Source organism: Poromitra crassiceps (assembly GCF_964638095.1).
Source record: "Poromitra crassiceps genome assembly, chromosome: 12".
Classification (NCBI taxonomy): Eukaryota; Metazoa; Chordata; class Actinopteri; order Beryciformes; family Melamphaidae; genus Poromitra; species Poromitra crassiceps.
In genome coordinates this window covers 46,318,904-46,339,946 of record NC_139632.1, presented here as the reverse complement: position 1 = coordinate 46,339,946, position 21,043 = coordinate 46,318,904, and the positions used below count along the sequence as shown (strand labels likewise).

Here is a 21,043-nt window from a genome sequence, read left to right as displayed (position 1 = left end):
TGATCATTTCATCCTGTCGCTTCCTCCTGTGTCGACTGGTCTGTCACGCAAGTTCGCAACCAAATGAAATGAATAGTGAACATCACGCGTGATTCAATCCTTAATCAAATTACACGTTTTATTACTTGACAGTCACTCACATGAGTCATGTCTGCATGGCAGCACAGGAGTCAGTGACAGCGAATTCAGTGCACAGATCAGAGAGGGGAAAGACTGGCGGGGGCCGGGGGAATTAATGGACCAGCGGCCGCTACTCGATAACAGTATCGATAAGGTCGGACCTTATTGATTTTCGGGTTTTGAGAAATTTCCATAAGGACCCGGGTATCGAGTCCCATCCCTAGTAGGGGATTATAAACCAAACCTCAAAAATAACATGCTTTGCTCAAAGTCTTCAACTAAACCCTAAATATCGCAGTATAAAACATATAAAACACATTTTAATCATATATATATATATTTTTTAATTGACATTACATTTCCAATACAAAACAGCGGAGGGTGCCGCAGCACCACAAGCACCCCCACTTCCCACGCCCCTGGTCACCACTTGCCCACAGGCATCCAATGAGACTAAATCATCAGACTTAATCATCTTGGAAACCAATTTTATTTTGTCCTGATTGGTCTTAGATTTGTGTCATAGTTCTGTGGAGCCCAACATGAGCCCGACAATTAAAAAAAAAAATTTTTTGGAGGGCCCCTTCACACCGAGGGCCCCTGGCTTTGGCTCAACTGTGTTTTGAGGACGCACCGGCAGAAACTCTGCGCCTATGCCAGAAGCAAATGCTTTATCAACAGCGGACAGGTCTTGTTCTTCAACATATTTGATTATTTGCCAAGATACCTAGCTTCATGATTGATTGATTTTCTTTATTTAAGTGTCATGCTTCGAATGAAGCCCAGCCCACATGGGCTTACAGGACACTTGACTAAACAAACAATGATCAAAACATAAAACCAACAGAAACACACAAAATACATACGGTAAAGTTGTACAGCATGAAAACCACCACCTGAACCTACTTAAAGAGCTGTGCTTGCCTTCTATTCCAGGCCCTAGAGATAAAGTTAGCAGTCTTAAATACCTCAGTCTTAAACAACCACTCCAACTTCTGGCCATCATCTGCTCAGAAGAGCTCAGGTCTTTGCTTTTGCATTTCGTCAAATAAGGAAATCCTCAAATCATCATATAAAGTACAATAAAACATGAAATGAAACTCATTTTCAACATCTTTTAGATCACAGACATTGCATATCCTGTTCTCTTCTGGAATAGCTGTGAACCGCCCTACTTCAATGGCAAGAGGCAGGATACCAATTCTCAGTTGAGCACATAAAGACCTCTGGTTTCTGGTTAGAAAGGAAGTGACATAGGGCTCAGGACCAAAACGCTGCTTCATCTGAACATATGATCTAAGCTTAGGTTTAGACCATATGTCGTTTGCCCATCCCTCTCTGTAATTAAGAGATAACTTTTGTTTCAACATATTAACATTACAGCAAAGCATGTTGTGAAAAATATATGCCAGGTCTGCCTCTCTAAGAGTAGAACAAATTTCCTTTATCCAGGGGTGACTGTGAGCCTTGTCCCAGGTGAAGACCTTCTTTGTTAACCTACTCTCTGGCATATTAATGAAGCGGTTCCATAGCTGTATCATTTCTCCCTTTAGTCTAATCTCCACCAGTTCCCAACCCATATCACCCTGTATGGCAAGAATAGGGCCAAATGCATGTACCCCAAGGAAGCATCTTATGGCTCTACTCTGGATGGAATTTACTTTTTTGGCATCCTTGCAACCCCATACTCCAGCTGCATAACTAAAAATGGGACAAACACATGCTTCATAGAGCTGTGAGTATGTGGAATAGCCAATGTCTTTACAGAATTTCACTTGACCTATTATTGAGCCAACAGCTCTTCCTGCAGAGTCTGCCAAAATTGCAATCCCGGAATCATAGGACATAAATTCATCCAGAGTAAAGCCCAAGTATTTATAAAAATCTGTATATTCCAGAGGCAGTGTTCCAAATAAGAAATTCTGCAGAGATCTTACAATACCCTTTTTTCTGAAGTGCATGATCTGATACTCATTTTACTTTTGAGCTTCACGTCTGTCAACCACAACTATCATTAGGCCTAATTCTCATGATCCTGTTCAAGGTTCAGCGTCACATTTTTTTTAACCTGATAAGTGATCATGGTCTTACAGTACATCAGGTCTTGCAATATTGTTGCAGGACCATGACAACATTGACGATATTAAAAGTCACACAATAGAATGAGTACGGTAGTTCTTTAAAGCGGAGATCCAGTGATGATGAGATATAAAGTCACAATTCTGATATACGTCCGAATTCTGAGCAGTCAGTCAGCTATTCCACCGTAGATCACATCTTTCTATTGAAACACATCGTCGATCTTTTTTGTTTTAAAAAGAAAAGCTTGTTTTGTTCCTTTATTGATTATATATATATTATATGTAAAGCGTTTGATACAGTCTGGAGGGATGCACTCTGGTATAAACTGTTAAAAACGGGTATCAATGGTAAATTCTTGGATGTGGTAATGAATATGTACAAAAACATCAAATCATGTGTTTTTGTAAATGGTGTTAAATCAGAATTTTTTGTAAGCCTAGCAGGAGTTAGACAGGGTGAAAACTTTTCTCCATTACTGTTTGCATTATTTATTAATGACTTAGAGGATTATCTACTACAGAACGGCTGTCAGCCTATCAACCTTGATGATACAGCGATAGATAGTTATATGCAGCTTATGGTATTGATGTATGCGGATGACACAATTATTATGTCCACAACAAAAGAAGGGTTACAGAAAGCAATAGACCATATGTGTGAATTTTGTCATAAATGGAAATTAAAGGTTAACAGTGATAAAACTAAAGTCACAGTTTTTGGTTCTCGAAAAATTAGCAGTGACAAATTTAAGTTTAATTGTGATGGGGAGAACCTAGAAATCGTTAACTGTTTCAAGTATCTTGGTGTCATTATGAACTATAATGGATCATTTAAGATCGCCATTGAGGAGCTGCATAAGCAAGCCTCTCGTGCTATGTTTGCCCTTTTTTCTAAATGCAGAAAATATGATTTACCAGTAGATATCACACTGGACCTTTTTGACAAGTTGGTTTTACCAGTTATGTTGTACTCGTGTGAAGCTTGGGGGTTTGAAAAAATTGATATATTGGAAAAGCTACACCTCAGATTTCTCAAGTACATTTTGAAAGTTAAAATGACAACGTGTAACAATATGGTCTATGGGGAGCTGGGGAGATACCCACTCTGTGTCACTGTCAAGAAAATAATGATTAGTTATTGGGCAAGGTTGATTGACGGCAAGGAGAACAAACTTAGCCGTATTATGTACAACTGCCTGCGTGATCTGCACAACTCTGGCGTCTATGCCTCGCCGTGGGTCGTGCGGGTCAAACAGATTCTGGATGACTGTGGCTTGTCTTACCTCTGGCTTACACAGCAGTGCAATAACATTGACTGGTTGAAGTTAACTGTTGAGCAAAGTCTTAAGGATCAGTTTATGCAGAAATGGCAAAGTGAGCTCAAAAGTATGACGTCATGTGACTTGTACGTAGAATTCAAAAAAGAACTTAAACTTGAAAATTATCTGCTGTATGTAAACCAGAGGCATAGACATGCAATTTGTAACTTCAGGGTTAATAACACCAGAATCCCCAAGGTTGTTGGCAGATATAAAGGACTGCATAGAAGTATGACGATCTGTAATCTCTGTAGTGACAACTGTGTGGGAGACGAGTATCATGTTTTGTTTGAATGTAAGAATGTAATTATTTTGAATTTCAGACAGTTATATTTACCCAGATATTATTTAACTCGTCCATCTATGTTTAAACTGATTCTGCTACTACAATCAGACAGACAAAAAGTCATGTGTAAATTAGGTGCCTTTTTGAAGAATGTCCTGCCTTTGTTCAAATGACATGCACTAGCCATGCCGTGTGCCATTGTATATTGTTTTTGTATGTTTTGTTTGTGCTCCATACCATGTGATCATGGTCAATGAGTCACATTAAATAAATGAAATGAAAATGAAAGAAACAGCAAAGCAGCCCCAAGTTGAGCAGATTTTGACCATGTGCAGATTAAGAACTATAACAGAAATTGTAGCACTTCATAAGTCTGCCAAGCCAAATGTTAACCAGTAAAGTGAAGCACATCCTTCGTCTCCTAGCTCTGTTCTCATTGTGCAGATTTAAAGGACAACCTGTCTCATTTGCTCTCTCCATTTTTGTTGAACTTGCTGATCAGGCTGTTCCAGCAGGTACATTTACTCTGGTACTGTGTAAGTACAATTTTGAGGTTCTGGCACTTTACATTTTGTGAGACTTTCTGCTTTTCCTCCACTACATTTATCTGTCTGGAGTTACTACATGTAAATAGTTTGCAGAATATGGTTTTACATGCAAAAAATACAATAAGCTCATATGGCCCCTTTTCCCTAGCCTCACCACGCCCCCTCCCACCACCCACACCCCCTAGCCCAGAGTCATAGAAGAGACTCGCGACATCTCCATTCACTCCAATGCATGGACCAGTTTTTTACTCTCAAGAGTTCCTGGACGTAAGGTTCTGGATTAAGCAGCGCTGTCGAGTTGTGGCAAAATGGACAGTTTGTGATGTACTTTGAAAGGGTCCGACGTTTAAAGAATCAAATTGTACATTATCTGCTTTATTTTAGCATTCAAAAGTAGCACAAGCCCCCTTCCTGGCTATTCATTGGCTACTGAGTCATACATTTTGGTCATCCGCTGATGCTACTCTCATACTAGATTGCTCTGCCTTAGCCTATTTTTTAGGTCAGTGGTTCACACTGATAGGCTAAAAAGGGACTGTTCGATATTCACGTGGGGTGGGGGGGGGGGGGGGGGTGGGGGGGGGCAAGGTATTTATTTTGAGATAGGAGGTGGAGGGCATATAAAGTTTTTTTTCTTTTCAGTTTTGCATTAGTTTGCATTGTGTTTTGCTGTGTAGCCCATGTTTTATATCCACCCACCCCCACGCAAATGGTTTCTCCCTAATTGGTCAAACTTCGGTGTGCTGCCAGTGCTGCATTATATGGATCCCACCGGTATTGGGGGCAGGATACGCCCTGTCCAGAGCCGTATAATAGAAGAGTTCTGACATCTCCATTCACCCCAATGGACCAGTTTTTTTCCAGGAAGTAGAAAGTGGAACTCTTGAGTAAAAAAAGCAGCACTGTCGAGTTGCAACAAAATAGACAGTGTTGTACTTTGAAAGGGTTTTTCATCCCTTGAAATGAATCAAATTGTACATTATCGGCTTTATTTTCACATGCAAAAGTAGCGCGAGACCCATTCCTGGCTGTTCATTGGCTAATGAGTCTCGCATTTTGGTCCTCCGCTGACGCCACTCTCTTACTAGAGGACACTAGCCCTGTCCAGCATTCAGGCGCCAGGATTGGCCAGGCAGGCGTCCATGCAGACTGTTCTGAGCGCCCCACCTATTTTCATTTTGCCTCAAGCTGATAGCCAATTTGAGAGTGTCATGTATAATGTTAAGTCACAGCAGAAAAGGCCAGCACACAAAAAGTCCTTTCAAATGTTTAATATACCTGTAGTCTGAGTAGGGCAGCAGCACAGCAACAAATAGTGTTCTGAATTCTTGTCTTGAAATTATGATTATGTTTATCCTGACAATTTGACTTGAGTGCACACGTGTGTGTGTGTGTGTGTGTGTGTGTGTGTGTGTGTGTGTGTGTGTGTGTGTCATAACTATACGATACGATATTTTAACAATATTTTTTTCGATTTGTAAGTTGAGGGGGCATCCTCCATGCTAATTTGAGTAATTTCACCATTTTCATCCTCCGTGTCTGTAACGTCCCTCGTCTGTTCAAACAAAGCAATGAAAAGGAGAGCGAGCATGCAATCATATGCAGATCAGTGCCACCATGTTCAGCTTCTTTTTCTCGCGATATGAGATTTAATCTCAACGATACATATTGTCACGTTTTGATATTGCGATATATTGTGGGACGATATTGTGACATCCCTAGTACAGAGTGCATAAAGCTTCAATACAGAAGACTGACCACAATGAATATACATCATCTAATCCCAAGAAAGAAAAAACAATAAATATTTCCAATATTGATGCACTTGTTACAGAGTGATATATGATTGACATGTGATTGTCAGGGACCCCCTTGTTTACTCATGATATTTCAATTTACGTCTTTGCATCAGAGGATCAAACAGGAAGTGGGAGTGGCTTAGAGATTATATCCGTGGCATTTCAGGTGCGCAGGCCCCCCCTCTCTGCCAGTGATTGAAGCCGAGCCATGGATTCTCTGGAGCCCCTGTTCCCTAGTAGTTTCCCCTCCGTTCTCACGTGCGGGTGTTAGTGTGTGTGTGTGACTTTTGTTTTAAGAAGCGTCTTATGAGCTGAGGCTGTTTGTATCTGGCCTCCATACCACAGACTGAGCTGTCCATGAAAGAGACCGTCTATAGCTGTCAACGCCCCGGCCTGATAGCAGGTGAGCTGCTCCCATTCAGTTTGGGACTTCTTGTTTGATGTTTCTGTGCAAAGACGTTCTGTGTTGTTGTGGCAGGTTTGGAGTGACTAGACACGCGCTTGATCCTATTTTGAGAGCCAGACGCTGTCACACACTGAATTTAGTCAGTGTAGGAAATGTATTGGTGTAACCGAATGAATGTGAGTCCCGAGTAGTAGCGAGTAAGTTGGTTAAACTCACTCCTCCAGTATAAAGGCCTGTTAATCAGTTCTGCCAAGGGAGCTAGCTCTCTTGGTGTAGTGGTTAGCGTGTGCGCTTTGGAAGCCAGGGGTCGGCGGTTCGAATCCACCCCACATTAACACAATGCCGTTACATTGGGGCAAATGGAAGAAAAAAAAATATTCAGTATCAAGACGATCAAATCCCCAAACTTTACCAAGGAGACAAAAGAGCCGCCAACAAAGTATTACAATCTGGTAACTGAACATGGTGATCTTACTCCAAAAGCGAAATAAAATGAAACCAGAGGGACAAACCCTGTGCCAACATGAAATTGGAGACATCATGAAATTTGTCCTCCACGTTGCTCGTCCTCTTACATATCAGGCCAGGAGCGGTGTGCAGCTGCAGTGAAGCAGGGACCATTCTTCCAAACGCCACTGGTCAGACGACGATCTTCTGCATGTTTTTAGTGCAGGGTTGGGGTTGTATGGAGAAAACCCCAGGGGAGCATGGGGAGAACATGCAAACTCCACACAGAAACGCCCTTCAACGAGATAGCCCACCTGGGCACCAGGTACCGAAGGCATGGGGAGACATACCCCTGCAGTCAACAGCATCCCAGGTGAGACTCGACCTCAGGACCTTCTTGCTGTGAGGCGAGAGTGTGAGGCAAGAACACTACCACTACGCCACCGTGCCATGGTAAAAGCAATATCAAGAAATATATCAAAAATGCAGGAGCCATGAGGTGTGTGAATAACTCTAATGGTCATCATAAGCAAATGTAACTGTGAGAAGGAGAACGCAGTACAATCACCAGAAACAAATATCAGACTAAACCAAAACCACTAGAGGTGGGTTACATGGGGTAAAAACAGCCCATAAAATTAACCACGGTCACAATTTCCTACAATACACTGGTATACAATATAGATGTTTTTTTTTTTTTTTTTTTTTTTGCTGTGGATTGTCAAAACATAACAATAAACTGACCGGGAGCATATTCTGGGTGTGCAGACTTTATTTTATTTCTCAAGTGCTTAGAAAAAGACCCAGAGGAAGCGTTTCAGTCTTTCAACGAAATTGTAATGCCAAATGTAGACTATCATCAAGCTCCATTAAAAGAAGTTCACGGTTCAATAGTATTAATGAGTCAATGCCAGGCCCCAATGCAAGATGGTCAAAGAGGACGCTGCCCATCACCAGAACAGATGAAACATTTGGTGACGGTGCACTTTGTTTTATGTTATTGTGTCGTTATTTATTTGATGAATCAATGATGTATGTGACACCATGGAGCAGATGCATGGGCTCATTGAGTACTATACGTACCGCTTACTGTTAAAGCTTAGTGGCTGCATCAGCCTGCGTGTGTATACTGTAGTCAGTGTCATAGATCTTAGATCTATGACAGATCATAGAGAGAGTTTTATGATAGAATAGTGGTAAGATAAATAGGAGGGGCCATGCGTGCAGGCCCTGAACTGTTGCGGGCCTTAATGCAACTGCATTACCTGCATGGTAGTTAGTTACGCCTCTGGTCAATAGGCTACCATGGCTGCTGCATAAGGAATTAAAAGATGGCGTTGATGGTTAATGAATTGATTGCATTTTACTGCGTGCGCTTGAATGCTTTCTTTGGAGGGGGAGGTGCCCAACTGTGTTTTGAGGATGCACCGGCATGCGTGAGGATGCGCCTATGCCAGAAGCAAACGCTTCATCAACAGCTGACAGGTCTTGTTCTTCAACATATTTGATTATTTGCCAAGATACCTAGCTTCACGTCTGTTAACCACAACTATCATTAGGCCTAATTCTCATGATCCTGTTCAAGGTTCAGTGTCACATTTTGTTTAACCTGATAAGTGATCATGGTCTTTCAGGTCTTGCAATATTGTTGCAGGACCATGACAACATTGACGATATTAAAAGTCACACAATAGAATGAGTACGGTAGTTCTTTAAAGCGGAGATCCAGTGATGATGAGATATAAAGTCACAATTCTGATATACGTCAGAATTCTGAGCAGTCAGAAACAGCAAAGCAGCACCAAGTTGAGCAGATTTTGACCATGTGCAGATTAAGAACTATAAATACAGAAATTGTAGCACTTCATAAGTCTGCCAAGCCAAATGTTAACCAGTAAAGTAAAGCACATCCTTCGTCTCCTAGCTCTGTTCTCATGCTGATCAGGCTGTTCCAGCAGGTACATTTACTCTGGTCCTGTGTACAATTTTGAGGTTCTGGCACTTTACATTTTGTGAGACTTTCTACTTTTCCTCCACTACATTTCAGAGGCAAATGTTGTACTTTTTCCTCCACTACATTTATCTGTCTGGAGTTACTACATGTAATAAATAGTTTGCAGAATATAGTTTTACATGCAAAAAATACAATAAGCTCATAAAATATGTTGCATTGTTAGAGGTTAAACTCCCCAACCGCATATGGAGCAGTTGGCAGTTAGACCAGGGGTTCCTAAAGTGCTGCACATGGGCCAATTGTGGCCCTCGGGAAGGTTTCTGATGGCCCACGATGAGTTTAGTGACAGGAATTTTCGAAATGCAAGATGGCAGAGGCAGAGTAGGGTGAGCTGCCCCTGACATCCTGCATTTCAGAAATTGGCATATGTGGTCACAGCTATTGCGAATTCATGCTTGTTTAAAAGATAATCTGAATGAAGTTATTTTTGATTTGATTTGTACTCAAATTAATGAATTTTACTTTGGTTGATGCTCTATACAGATTGCCAAGACTGGTAACATCGGTAACCTTTTTACACCACTGATAATGAAAGAGTATACATGCCAGGTTCTCTACCAGTACTCTATCAGTGACATAAGATTTTCAATTTCCATTCTCAGTCAGGACTCAGTCGTAGGAGGCTTATTTTATCTTCTTATTCTTTTACATTATCATATGGGAAGAAATTGCAATGAGGGTTGTGCAATAAACCCATGATGACTTGTGCAATATGCTTACGAGCAATTAGGATGAAGTGTTGAACCAATTACATTCGCTGTCTTTATTTTTATACTACACCGCTTACATAACTTCCCAGTGGAAGTTTAGTGTGCATGTTAGCAAGGGATTACACTGTATGTTTCTGTGTGTTTTTTCTGTCCGTTGTATGTATCGTGTCAAAACCTCTATGTACTTGTGATATGTGGCTGTGTATGGCACTTTATATGCCCAAGACAATTTTCCCCTCGGGGGCAATCGATGACAAGTTCATCTCATCTCATCTCATCTCATTCAGGTTTTGCAGCATTGTCAGTCAGTTGTCTCAGCTGCAGACTGGACCGCAAGAGTGCCACGGGTATCAGGTGAGATCTAATAAGAATAATTTCTAATAAGAAACATAGTTAACTTGAAACTATAAATGTTGTTAACTTGCGCATTCATTTTACTTACCAGCACATTCAGTAAATCAGCATACTAAAAATAAAAAAAGAAATTCGCTAATCTATCTGACATACATTATCAAGGCATAGACCATACAATTTCAGTTGCATTGGTAATCAATATGGGTATGCACTATGCTACATTTTCCATTTGTATCTTTTGTTATTTGGATCATTGGATAATTATAAATTGATGATTACACATTTAAACACATGTTATGCTGAAGAGACCTGTTGCAACTGTATACAAGTGTGTTCCGTATATGTCAATGGTCCAGTCCCATTTTTTTTAAACCAAATGACCCAAACCAAATGTTTCTTTTATAACTTCAATCGATTTGAGGTATGTTCTCCAAATCATTAGTTGAAATAATTCGGCTTAGAATCGTGTTCACTGAAGCAAAAATATGTTTTTGCACTGAAGAGATAAGACATCTTTCAATCACACAAGTCAAATGTTAACTCACAAGATCCAGAAGGGGGGGGCGCTATGAATAACAAAATAATGTATTCTTACCATCGGATTAAGAGCAGATTTATGATTGAGAGGCTTTGTCACATAGCTACACATGCATCTGTTTTGAGAGTATTCTCATTAAGATTACAGTGGGTTGGTAACAGAAACCCACATCTGTACCAACAAGTTCTCAACAATAATCTAAAGGGAAGGGGAACGAATAGGGGACAAATAGGCCCCCTATGACAAAGCAGCTTTCTTCATAATTGCCTCAATTTCTCTGGGTTGTGTTGCTGTACACCAGGGGTGGGCAACATCTTTTACCAGAGGGCCATACTGACTTACATCAAGTAAGCGAAGGGCCACACATTGGAGATGTGATACCTGCCAACACTCCTGATTTTCGCGGGAGTCTCCCTATTTTTAACCCTCTCTCCTGTTGTGATTGGTAATTTCTTGTTAATCTCCTGATATAAAAGTGATACAAATCCAATGGCTGTAGCAGATGAGATTTCTGAACATATTTCTGCCTTTTATTGATTTTTTTGGGGGTCGTTTTGTTTTTCTTTGAGGACCTTGGGGGCCGGATTGAGATGGTCCAGGGGCCAGGTCCAGCCCTGGGGCTGCACTTTGCCCATGTGCATGCATGTACACTGATCTCTGTGTGTGTGTGTGTGTGTGTGTGTGTGTGTGTGTGTGTGTGTGTGTGTGTGTGTGTGTGTGTGTGTGTGTGTGTGTGTGTGTGTGTGTGTGTGTGTGTGTGTGTGTGTGTGTGTGTGTGTGTGTGCAGGCTAATTGATCACCGACTTTAGCTAACGCAGCAGTTGTCCAACAGCAGGCCAATGGCAGCCCGTACCTTGACGGACTGGCAGACCGGCGTCTGTGACTGCTTTGCTGACTGCAATGTTTGTAAGTATAATTTCCTGTTCATTAAATTATTTGGAACAGGAGTAGCCTATTGTTCTCAGCATTTCCTTGTTTTAGCTGGAAACGTATAAGCGTTTCTCAGAGTCTTGGTATGTTTTCCAGGTTGTTATGGATGCTTCTGCTGTGCTTGCAATGCCAGCAAAACCGCAGAGGAGTTTGGAGACAAAAGTCTGACAGCCTTGAATCTTAGGATTGCCATGCGTCACAAATATGGAATCAAGGTGTAGTAGTGGAGTCTATTCATAATGTTGGATGAAAAGCTCATATCTGCAAAAGGCCTAGCTTTCGGGGGTCTATGTTGTCAAAAATAATTTTCTTCATACAATTCAACTTTTTTTTATTTGATTAAAAAGCACTTTGAATAGGTTTCAGATGTCTGGAGCATTTATTTATGTCGATGGTCTGGAGTCCTGACATTCAAGAAATATATGATCATGGAAATGTTCATTAAAGAAGGAGTTAGCAAGCAACAATGGTGATGGACTAACCTGTTATCTCTGCAAGGACATCACAACTTCCTACTTGTTGCTGTACATAATTGGAGTAGCATAATTGATACACATCACAGAGTAGAACAATGTACATGTAACACTACAAAGAACAATAACTGAAATACTTTGGTTCTCCATAGGGTACTCTCTGTAAGGACTGTATGACATGCTGTTTCTGCGCGTGCTGTTCCTGGTGTCAGATGACCCGCGAGCTGAATTATCACAAGAAACAACCTGTTGTGGTCATGCAGCCGCAAACAGTGGTCACGGTGTCACTGAATCAATGAGCTAGATTTCTTTAATGGGTCTGTTCCAGTGGCGAAGAAAATATCTTTTGATTTATGGGCATTGTACTGTAGGAGTCCTGACTAGCATGCTGCTTGTTCACATGCATAAAATTACCGGTTTTTATTATCTTGGGTGGTGATGGTGCATTTTCCCCCTTATCATAATAAAATAATAATCAAAGTAGTCACTTGAATTAAGCTCTAAATACAGATGTGTTCCAATGTGACCCCGATTCCTTGAATGGTAATGGAAGTGGGAGCCAGAAAAGTTATTGCACAATTGGTTTGTGCATACGAATGCCACATGAGCCTGTGCAACTTGCCCCTGCTGTGTGTAGGGCTCCACAGATGAATCTGTTCATTGTGTGTTGTGATGGTTGCCATGTCACGGGCAGGGGCGGATCTAGAGAAATATTCATGGGGTGGAAAGAGGGTGGCATGGAGATTTTAAGGGGTGGCAGAAATATAGCCTATATTTCCTGATTTAATTGTAAACAATCACAAATCAATATTTGTTTTTTTGTTTTCTGTCCGAGTTTGTTCATTTTTGTGTGTTGGTGAAAAGAAAACTGTACATTTTAAGTTTAATAATTTATCATTATTGTTCATGTAAAAAAAGAAAAATATGATTGCTTGACTACTTACAGTACCTATGTACAATTGCACCTTGCTTTGTAATAAAAAATATTCTTAAACAAATATTTGTTTTTCAATAATGACAATAAGAATTTCCAGAAGAAAATGGCCACTAAAAGGCTTTAATAAAAATAAAATAAAGACAGTATAAAGTATATAAACAGTATAAATGTAGATAGGCAAAATGTTGGATGCAAAAATATTCTTTGGTGTAATCATTCTTAAATACATACAGCATAGTACAAGTAAAATACAAGGTCAGCATAAGCGAGGCAATAGACAATAAATATTACAAATCATTATTTCTCTCATTTTCTCATTGAGATTTCCTACACCAATTAGCTTTCTTTTAAACTAAAATAAAAAAGATTTTGACATTTCTTTTTGCTCTGCACATCATACCTTTCATGCCCTGAGTTGTGATTACTATACAAAACAAACAAACTGTCAATCTGTCAATATTGTTTAATGAACAACTCTAATGTGTGTGTGTGTGTGTGGGTGTGGGTGTGGGTGTGGGTGTGGGTGTGGGTGTGGGTGCGTGCGTATGCACACGCGTGCGTGCGCACGTGTCTGTGTTTGTGTGATGCTTTCTGGCCCTTGCAAACTGAAGTTAAATCAAGACGATGAATGGTATTATATTATTTCAGAGCTCTCCAACAGGTTCCTTCTCAGCCCTTCAGGTTCTCTCTCTCTTCCTGGATGATGCTTTCAATTTCATCTTCCAGGCTGGAGAAACACGGCCGCTCCTCATAGCTGAATGTCCAGCAGTGCCTCATCAAACTGTACACCTGCATTACAAAGAAACAAAATGTGTGTGTGTGTGTGTGTGTGTGTGTGTGTGTGTGTGTGTGTGTGTGCGTCCAGGAAATTACTGAAGTAAGAGTAAAAAAGTAGCCTATTTAAAAGTACTCAAAGTACTCAAGTAAAAGTACATTTGCGTTGGTTAGACCAGTGGTTCTCAAATGGGGGTCCGCGGACCCCCAGGGGTCCGTGGCACTTTGCCAGGGGGTCCGCGAAAAGTTTTCAGGTAAAAAAAAAAAAAAAAAAAAAAAAAAAAAAAAAAATTATTAAAAAATAAAATGCTACATGTTAGTTATTCCTTCTCAAACTACTTCATACATGGTGCTAGTCTATCAAAATATCTTGGCTGTCATTGATTGTGTTGCATAGTGGTTTTCTGTACTGTTGACAAATTGTGATATTGTAAGTCGCTTTGGACAAAACAAAAGCGTCTGTTAAATGACAATAAGTAAAAAAATATATATATATTTTTTTGCAAAATCTTCATAGTTCAACGAAAATAGTTTATGCTTTAAATCTAAAATGGTTCATGGATTACATTCTAATAACAAACCTATCAAATTAAAAGTCAAGCACGTTACCGTGGAAACAATTAAGCTTAGCCCAAAATCACAAATCAGAATGAGGGGGTCCCCGGTATATTTTCTATCTTGTAAGGGGTCCTTGGCTGAAAAACATTTGAGAACCTCTGGGTTAGACGTTAGATTCTCTGACCGAACCCAACCCGGCGGAATTGTCCCTCTATTCCTCGGACCCCATGCTGAACCCGGAACACTACTGACTGTTATCTAGTTTTTTGATGTTTAAATGCTTAAATGCTCTCTTTTTTTTAAGTGTTTACGATCATCTCTCTTTTATGTTGCTTTTATTCTGCTTTTGCCTTTTATTGTTCAGTCTTATTGTTTATTTGTCCTCTTTTAGTAGTTAATATTGTCTTTGGACTTTCTTTTATTTTGACTGTAATGCACTTGTAACTGCCTATATTTTCCAAAATCATTATAGAGCATTTTTGAATAAATCGCTTCTACTACTGCACAATGTGGAGCGAACCTACCTTGGGTGGGCAGTTTGGAGGGGCAGGTAGCCTCCAGTTCTCCTGTAGAATCTTTGCCAATTGCATTGAAATGGATGAACCCTGCATCCCATTTCCAATCTGCTGCATGTACAGCTTTAATAGTAAAAGGGAATAACATGTTATAATGAGACAGGAGGAAACTGCTTACAATTTTATGAGAAAATAACAAATAACTCTTATAATAATTATTATAAGAATATTGCCTATGCATGTATGTATGAATCTATCGTAACCACTTACTTGTTTTGGGTTGCGGTTCTTCTCGCAGTAGGAGAAGAGCTCATGAAGAACCACTCCAAAACTCCAGACGTCTGACTTGTGGGAGAACCTGGCGTCAGTGATGGACTCTGGAGCATACCTGAATTAGATGAGCAGGGTTTGGCCATTACAACAGACTAGAGAACAGTCAGTAGTGACTGACGAGCACTAGATAACAGTCAGTAGTGACTGACGAGCACTAGAGAACAGTCAGTAGTGACTGACGAGCACTAGATAACAGTCAGTAGTGACTGACGAACACTAGATAACAGTCAGTAGTGACTGACGAGCACTAGATAACAGTCAGTAGTGACTGACGAGCACTAGAGAACAGTCAGTAGTGACTGACGAGCACTAGATAACAGTCAGTAGTGACTGACGAGCACTAGAGAACAGTCAGTAGTGACTGACGAGCACTAGATAACAGTCAGTAGTGACTGACGAGCACTAGAGAACAGTCAGTAGTGACTGACGAGCACTAGAGAACAGTCAGTAGTGACTGACGAGCACTAGAGAACAGTCAGTAGTGACTGACGAGCACTAGAGAACAGTCAGTAGTGACTGACGAGCACTAGATAACAGTCAGTAGTGACTGACGAGCACTAGAGAACAGTCAGTAGTGACTGACGAGCACTAGATAACAGTCAGTAGTGACTGACGAGCACTAGATAACAGTCAGTAGTGACTGACGAGCACTAGAGAACAGTCAGTAGTGACTGACGAGCACTAGATAACAGTCAGTAGTGACTGACGAGCACTAGATAACAGTCAGTAGTGACTGACGAGCACTAGAGAACAGTCAGTAGTGACTGACGAGCACTAGATAACAGTCAGTAGTGACTGACGAGCACTAGAGAACAGTCAGTAGTGACTGACGAGCACTAGATAACAGTCAGTAGTGACTGACGAGCACTAGAGAACAGTCAGTAGTGACTGACGAGCACTAGATAACAGTCAGTAGTGACTGACGAGCACTAGAGAACAGTCAGTAGTGACTGACGAGCACTAGAGAACAGTCAGTAGTGACTGACGAGCACTAGAGAACAGTCAGTAGTGACTGACGAGCACTAGAGAACAGTCAGTAGTGACTGACGAGCACTAGAGAACAGTCAGTAGTGACTGACGAGCACTAGAGAACAGTCAGTAGTGACTGACGAGCACTAGAGAACAGTCAGTAGTGACTGACGAGCACTAGAGAACAGTCAGTAGTGACTGACGAGCACTAGAGAACAGTCAGTAGTGACTGACGAGCACTAGATAACAGTCAGTAGTGACTGACGAGCACTAGATAACAGTCAGTAGTGACTGACGAGCACTAGAGAACAGTCAGTAGTGACTGACGAGCACTAGAGAACAGTCAGTAGTGACTGACGAGCACTAGAGAACAGTCAGTAGTGACTGACGAGCACTAGATAACAGTCAGTAGTGACTGACGAGCACTAGAGAACAGTCAGTAGTGACTGACGAGCACTAGATAACAGTCAGTAGTGACTGACGAGCACTAGAGAACAGTCAGTAGTGACTGACGAACACTAGATAACAGTCAGTAGTGACTGACGAACACTAGATAACAGTCAGTAGTGACTGACGAGCACTAGATAACAGTCAGTAGTGACTGACGAGCACTAGAGAACAGTCAGTAGTGACTGACGAGCACTAGATAACAGTCAGTAGTGACTGACGAGCACTAGAGAACAGTCAGTAGTGACTGACGAACACTAGATAACAGTCAGTAGTGACTGACGAACACTAGAGAACAGTCAGTAGTGACTGACGAGCACTAGATAACAGTCAGTAGTGACTGACGAACACTAGATAACAGTCAGTAGTGACTGACGAGCACTAGATAACAGTCAGTAGTGACTGACGAGCACTAGATAACAGTCAGTAGTGACTGACGAGCACTAGATAACAGTCAGTAGTGACTGACGAGCACTAGATAACAGTCAGTAGTGACTGACGAGCACTAGATAACAGTCAGTAGTGACTGACGAGCACTAGATAACAGTCAGTAGTGACTGACAAGCACTAGATAACAGTCAGTAGTGACTGACGAGCACTAGATAACAGTCAGTAGTGACTGACGAGCACTAGATAACAGTCAGTAGTGACTGACGAGCACTAGATAACAGTCAGTAGTAACTGACGAGCACTAGATAACAGTCAGTAGTGACTGACGAGCACTAGATAACAGTCAGTAGTGACTGACAAGCACTAGATAACAGTCAGTAGTGACTGACGAGCACTAGATAACAGTCAGTAGTGACTGACGAGCACTAGAGAACAGTCAGTAGTGACTGACGAGCACTAGATAACAGTCAGTAGTGACTGACGAGCACTAGAGAACAGTCAGTAGTAACTGACGAGCACTAGATAACAGTCAGTAGTGACTGACGAGCACTAGATAACAGTCAGTAGTGACTGACGAGCACTAGAGAACAGTCAGTAGTGACTGACGAGCACTAGATAACAGTCAGTAGTGACTGACGAGCACTAGATAACAGTCAGTAGTGACTGACGAGCACTAGATAACAGTCAGTAGTGACTGACGAGCACTAGAGAACAGTCAGTAGTGACTGACGAGCACTAGATAACAGTCAGTAGTGACTGACGAGCACTAGATAACAGTCAGTAGTGACTGACGAGCACTAGAGAACAGTCAGTAGTGACTGACGAGCACTAGATAACAGTCAGTAGTGACTGACGAGCACTAGATAACAGTCAGTAGTGACTGACGAGCACTAGATAACAGTCAGTAGTGACTGACGAGCTAGGAAACACTTTTGTAAGTGTCATAAAGGAGTGGTAATGGTGCTGTTGCCCCTGTTCCGTGTGTGAATGTAGCTGTGTTACAATGTTAGTTGTCAGTTTTCTTCTCCACCAGTGTGAACAAGACACAATTCCTTTGCACTTATTGTGGTGAATAAAGTGATTGTGATTCTCTTGAAATACCATTAATTATCAGACAGCCACTACTGTCTGGTGCTGACCAATGGGAATTACAAGAACATTCCCTTTGAGCTACAGCGTCCTGTAATTGAAACAAAGTTTCAGGACAGAACAACAATAGAACTTGCAACGTGTACTCTGTCTTTCTCATACCCCAGCAATGCACTGCTTTGTCTTTTGATTTTTAGCCTTTGTAGCTGAAATGTAGCACTGTTGCACCTGGCTAAGTAATCCTGGATTCATTGGTATATATTGTGATACATAATAGTACATATATAAATGATACATAATGGTCATTTTGTGCTATGGTGCAGTCAAAATGTTACATACAGTATATTAGCCCATGGTGCTCTGTACATACTGTTTGTCAAGCAACCATGTAGGAGTTTCCTGTGTATGTTTGGTGTTAACAATTGGATAAAAGAGGACACGTTTTAAAACATGAAGAAAGCTACAGTACCAGAAGATGGGGCTGTCTCCAGGCTGTTTGACTCGGTAGTACTCCTTGTCGTCAGGAATAATCTTGGTCAGCCCAAAATCAGCAATTTTCACCAGCGACTCACTGGCCACGAGGATATTCCTGGCTGCCAGGTCTCGGTGCACGTACCGCATGCTCTGCAGGTACTCCAGTCCCTGGGGTGGGGGGGGGGGGGGGGGGGGGGGTTGGTGGTTAAATTAAAGGTACTACCTGTGATTTAGGAGAAAGATTGAGTCAACACGGTTCTCATTCCCAGATCGTCAAATACTTGTTGGTGCTCTGGAATGTCCACCAACCCAAAGCGTCAGTATTTGATGAACTGGGGAAATAATGAGAACTGTGTTGATTCATTTTCTCCTAAATCACATATATAGCTTGTTCACATTACCTTTCCTCTATGGGTCTTATTTTATTAACTTGCACTTCTGTATGTCACTGTGCACTGTGTAAAGGGTAGAGTTTTGCTGCCATCATACAGAATATTATAACGGAGGATAAAACAAAACAAACTATTTGCCCCATCTGTAGCTTTGACCCTTGCACTCCTACTACTAGCTGCTTGTAATCTTGGGCATCTATGAAATTAGGCTTTACTCTACTGTTGCACCTACATGTACAGTATGTACGCTGTCAGATAAATGTCATTGTAGTGATGTTTTATTGTTGTATTTTATATGTCTTGTAAACCCATGAGGGTTGGGCACCATGGAGTGGATGAGACTTAAATCAATCAATCAATCAATGCCTAAATTGTAAATACAAAACAACACATTTCACACTTATTTCAGAGCATGGGCTAGAAGCAACCCCAATCTTATATGATTTCAATTTCAAAACAATAATATCCAAATAAATATCCAACAGCTACTGTCTGCCCTGCCAATCCCCACACACACACCACTTCCCCAGCTCCTGCTGCTACAACCACTGCCTACTCAGCCACCTCCCCCTCACCTTCACCTAGAGCTGCTAACATTGAGAACGCTGCACCCTCTCCCCGCCTCCCCCACATCAGCTCACCAGCCCAGGCTAGTAGCATAGGTGCATTTTAATTTGTCTACTGTGTCTTTGTATTAACTGTGTGTAAGCTGCTGGTACCTGAATTTCCTTCGGGATCAATAAAGTATCTACCTACCTACCTACCCATCCTTACAAGTTATTCCATATCTCTATACTGTAGAAGATCCAGACTTGTGTTATCATTTTATTATCCAATACTTTAAATGCTGAACCTACCATTTTGTTTGTGATGTTGTTACTCCCCAAGTTATCCCAAATGATGGATATCTCATTTTGGACTGAAACTCATCAAATAATGAAAATCTCATGTCTGATTCATACCTTACAGATCTGAGAAGCAAAGAGCAGCATCCGCCGGGTGTTGACGACCTGTGGGTTGTTCTCCAGGTAGAAGAGGAGGCTACCGTAGGGCAGGTACTCCATCACCAAGCTCATACTGAGGCGACCTGCCAGACGTACGCATAGGCAAACATGTTTAATATAAGCAGAGGGAAGCCCAGTCAGGACAGCATAGTCTCTCATACACTACACAAAAAAATTCACCTCTTCAAGAAACACTTCACATCCCCTTCCACCCCTACATCTCCAATACTTTCATCCTCTACTTAGACTGAATATGCTAATCCTGAAGATGCTATTTCTTTAACCAGCACTCATCTATACAGTACATGAACAATCAAACTAAATATTATATTAACGAACAATAATATATAGGTTTTGGTATTATGTAACCAAAGAGGTGTGTGGACATTGCATTGTGTGTGAACAATAGGGGCCCAAGAACTGAACCTTGCGGAACAGCACACCATTTTTACCAGGAGACCCAGAGAAAATAGAGGGAGAGATCAAATCTACACTACAGTATATCAACCCAAGATCAACTCTAGATTTAGTTGTCTACCCATTTAGTTGGATTATCCTGGGATATGGCAGTGTTTGCAGGGAGTGCATTTTGTACCCATGCTGTAGCAGATCCCTTTGTATTGGACGATGTAGTCGCAGTGCAGAACACTGAGGGTGTGGATCTCTTTCTGGAAGTCCTCCAGCCTTGATTGCTTATTGGGCTCCAACTTCTTCACAGCAATAAGCTCACCGGTGTTATCGCCCAGCGGGTCGTAGCGACAAAGCTCAACACTGCCGAAGTTCCCCTGGAAAAATGAATCAAAATAACATGCAAGAGAATACTTATATATCATCCAGAATAAGCTCTGCTCAATGGAAAATGAATAGGAAACTGACATTGTGGACACAGACGTTTGTTTTTAGTTTTCCTAAGCAAAAGAGTTTACTGTACCTAGAAAGAAAAAAAATCTCAATATAACCAGAAAATCCACCTTCTACCTTTAATCCCTCTTATCTTCTTATTCAATGAGAAGCCTTAATATTGTAAGGAAAGTAGGGTCAACATATCAAAAGTCTTGTAGAGCTTGCGGAGTTGACGTCACACATTGTTGTCAGCACAGAGGTTGTCAGACAACATAGATCACCAACTGAATTTC

At 41.2% G+C, this 21,043-nt stretch overlaps 1 protein-coding gene and 1 long non-coding RNA gene across 2 annotated transcripts in view; one reads left to right on the top strand and one right to left on the bottom strand.

Annotated features, from left to right (window-relative positions):
- Positions 1–6,377: 6,377 nt before the first annotated feature.
- LOC310786796 lies at positions 6,378–12,985 on the top strand. Its single transcript, XR_014553238.1, has 5 exons — positions 6,378–6,556; positions 10,018–10,084; positions 11,410–11,528; positions 11,649–11,767; positions 12,178–12,985. It is a non-coding gene; the product is annotated as an uncharacterized lncRNA (long non-coding RNA).
- A 73-nt stretch (positions 12,986–13,058) lies between these two features.
- Positions 13,059–21,043, bottom strand: part of jak3 (Janus kinase 3 (a protein tyrosine kinase, leukocyte)) — a 24,020-nt gene continuing 16,035 nt past the window's right edge. Inside the window, exons 19-24 of the mRNA XM_083648091.1 lie at positions 20,503–20,692; positions 19,866–19,990; positions 18,507–18,679; positions 15,080–15,197; positions 14,819–14,932; positions 13,059–13,751 (exon numbers count right to left, since the gene is read on the bottom strand). Coding sequence (XP_083504217.1) covers positions 13,632–13,751; positions 14,819–14,932; positions 15,080–15,197; positions 18,507–18,679; positions 19,866–19,990; positions 20,503–20,692 — 840 coding nt within the window. The 3' untranslated portion in view covers positions 13,059–13,631. The remainder of the gene's footprint in view (positions 13,752–14,818; positions 14,933–15,079; positions 15,198–18,506; positions 18,680–19,865; positions 19,991–20,502; positions 20,693–21,043) is intronic.